This window comes from Protomyctophum bolini (genome assembly GCF_963924005.1).
Source record: "Protomyctophum bolini genome assembly, chromosome: 5".
NCBI lineage: Eukaryota > Metazoa > Chordata > Actinopteri > Myctophiformes > Myctophidae > Protomyctophum > Protomyctophum bolini.
Genome location: NC_137866.1, coordinates 67,501 through 70,300, shown reverse-complemented (window position 1 = coordinate 70,300; position 2,800 = coordinate 67,501). Strand labels below are relative to the sequence as shown.

The 2,800-nt window shown below is 45.7% G+C and overlaps 1 protein-coding gene across 1 annotated transcript in view; it reads right to left on the bottom strand.

The window, feature by feature from the left end:
* Positions 1-948: 948 nt before the first annotated feature.
* LOC308315526 (cytosolic sulfotransferase 3-like) overlaps positions 949-2,800 on the bottom strand; it is a gene marked incomplete at both ends in the record, with an annotated part of 3,393 nt that continues 1,541 nt past the window's right edge. The window contains 4 exons of the mRNA XM_080763551.1: positions 949-1,061; positions 1,320-1,494; positions 2,247-2,344; positions 2,681-2,800. The exon at positions 2,681-2,800 is cut by the window's right edge and continues 7 nt beyond it. Coding sequence (XP_080619677.1) covers positions 949-1,061; positions 1,320-1,494; positions 2,247-2,344; positions 2,681-2,800 — 506 coding nt within the window. The remainder of the gene's footprint in view (positions 1,062-1,319; positions 1,495-2,246; positions 2,345-2,680) is intronic.

The window sequence follows — 2,800 nt, the reverse complement described above, 5'->3', positions numbered from 1 at the left end:
CCTTCCGCCCCTTTTGACCTGAGCCCAGGTAACTTCACCGAGGCCTACTGCCGGCCTGTTGACAGTTAGGGTACAGGTAGGGTACAGGTAGGGTACAGTTAGGGGTTAGGGGTCATACAGGGTTGTGGGTTAGGACGTGATACAGGTCTTTCACAGAGTTGTGTTTTATTAATTTAGGGTACAGTTAGGGTGCAGGTAGGGGTTAGGGTTTAGGGTAGATAGGGTACAGGTAGGGCTCAGGCTAATATACGGCAACCTTCCCCGTGTTACTTCACTAGTCCGATCCAGAAGAACACAGTTTTCCGGCCACTGCTACAGAGCTGACAATGAGGTTATATCTTCCCTTCTTCTCTGGAGTCCTGCCTCAAAGCAGACCAGAGGTAGAAAACTGTCGTTCCCTGATGTCATCGCTAGGGACACAGGCATCAGTAAGCAGGAAACGGGGATGGCAATGAAGGACCGGGAAGTCTGGCGTGATATTGTGAAATCCACGATCTCGACAGCGGTCAAAAAATGATGATGATGATTCAGGGGTCATCCAGGTCTTTCATAGACTCGTGCGGAATTGGAGTCGAGTGTTTTATTGTATTCAGTTAGGGTACAGTTAGGGTACAGTTAGTGTTAGTTAGGGTACAGTTAGGGTACAGTTAGGGTACAGTTAGTGTTAGTTAGGGTACAGTTAGGGTACAGTTAGTGTTAGTTAGGGTACAGTTAGTGTTAGTTAGGGTACAGTTAGGGTACAGTTAGGGTACAGTTAGTGTTAGTTAGGGTACAGTTAGGGTACAGTTAGGGTAGAGTTAGGGTACATTTAGGGTACAGTTAGGGTACATTTAGGGTACAGTTAGGGTACAGTTAGGGTAGAGTTAGGGTAGAGTTAGGGTACAGTTAGGGTACAGTTAGGGTACAGTTAGTGTTAGTTAGGGTACAGTTAGGGTACAGTTAGGGGTTTCATAGTGTTGTGCGGAATTGGAGCCGGGTGTTTTCCATCTTCTTCTTGTAGTCTTCGTCAAACTGCTCGTTCTGAGCCACCGTGAAGTGGTTCTTCCAATCAGAAACCTTTCCTGTGAAAACACAAGCAAATCACAAGTCATGCCTCTTTATCTGTAACTCTCTCACTCCCCCTGGTGGCCAGTGATGGACAAAGTAGGAAACTCCACAACTAGAACTACTGGAGTCATTTGTGCATCTTACTTAACTGATACAATCATTATCTAACGTGACATGTTCAGGTTGTGTTAGTAAGCAGACTAACATGAGATCTTTAGGTTGTTTTCCCACAACTGATTTGATCTCTCAAATTAATTGAATGGAACACTGACCTTTGCGCAGGAAAGGAGAGATGTTAAAGTCGAAGCATTGGACGGTGGAGAGGTTTGCCATCCTGTTGTTCTTCATGTTGTCGAAGTGGACCAGCTGTGTGATGGTCTGCTTCTGGTCCGGGCTGGGAGACACGCCCAGGAAGACACACAGACGCTCCAACTCCTTCTCTGTGTCCTGAGAGACAGACAGTTAGTTAGAGACACCCAGGAAGACACACAGACACGCCAACTCCTTCTCTGTGTCCTGAGAGACAGACAGTTAATCCAACTCTCTGTGTCCTGAGAGACAGACAGTTAGTCCAACTCTCTCTGTGTCCTGAGAGACAGACAGACAGAAGACAGTCAGTCAGTTAGATAGTTAATTATATAATAATTAGGGCACAGCTAATACATTGACACGAAAACGCGTATTCAGGGCGGAGTCACCACCCCCCGGGTAAACTGTGATTTGCTCTCGTTCACTGCAATGCAATTTGCGGCATTTCCAAAACAATATTGCGCAGAGTAGCGATTATCAAACTTATTTGCAATGACATACGTTGAAAGATCTGTTGCCCGTGGACAAGGCACGCTACCTCCGCAAGTTAGATATTATCGGCATAGATGTTTGTCCGTATGTGATTAAGGATTGGAAAAAGTTGCATTGGCAGCCATAGAAAATTCTGCCAGGGTAAATGTCCCGGATGTGACGTTTTGGGGCGTTCCTGTCTTGTTTCGTGTCAATGTATAGGGATCCTATCAAATATCTGTCTGTCTGTCTGTCTGTCTGTCTGTCTGTCTGTCTGTCTGTCTGTCTGTCTGTCTGTCTGTCTGTCTGTCTGTCTGTCTGTCTGTCTGCCTGCCTGCCTGCCTGCCTGCCTGCCTGCCTGCCTGCCTGCCTGCCTGCCTGCCTGCCTGCCTGCCTGTCTGCGATCAGACGGTCCGTACCTCAACCAGGTCCTCATAGAACAGGTACAGGATGTGAGCGTTGTTCTGTTTCCTGTCCCACCAGCCTTTAACGTGTTCGTACCAGGAACCAAACACCACTGTAACACACAGGGACACAATAGACTGTAACACATGGACACAATAAAAATGGTAAATGGTGCATTTATATAGTGCCTTTATCCAAGGGCGGCCTTAAAGATCGGGAGGCCCCGTTCATGAGGTCATCATTTTAATAATTATTAATTATATTAAATTTGTTTTGTAGTCATCAAGGTTGATATCACTACGTCATGTTGTAGTCATTGTTTTGTAGTCATCAGGATGGTATCGTTACGACATGTTGTAGTCATTGTCTTGTAGTCATCAAGTGATCTGATAAGATCAGATATAAGATGATATATATACATATATATAACATATTGTTCCACACTCACTCTTTCCCTCCATGAATCTGCGGAGGAAGCTGTTCCAGTCTCCTGGTTCAGGCTGAAACATGTTCATTCGATCAAAGTGGAAATAGGACACAGCGTTGTCTTTGGCGTTACGAGCAACAT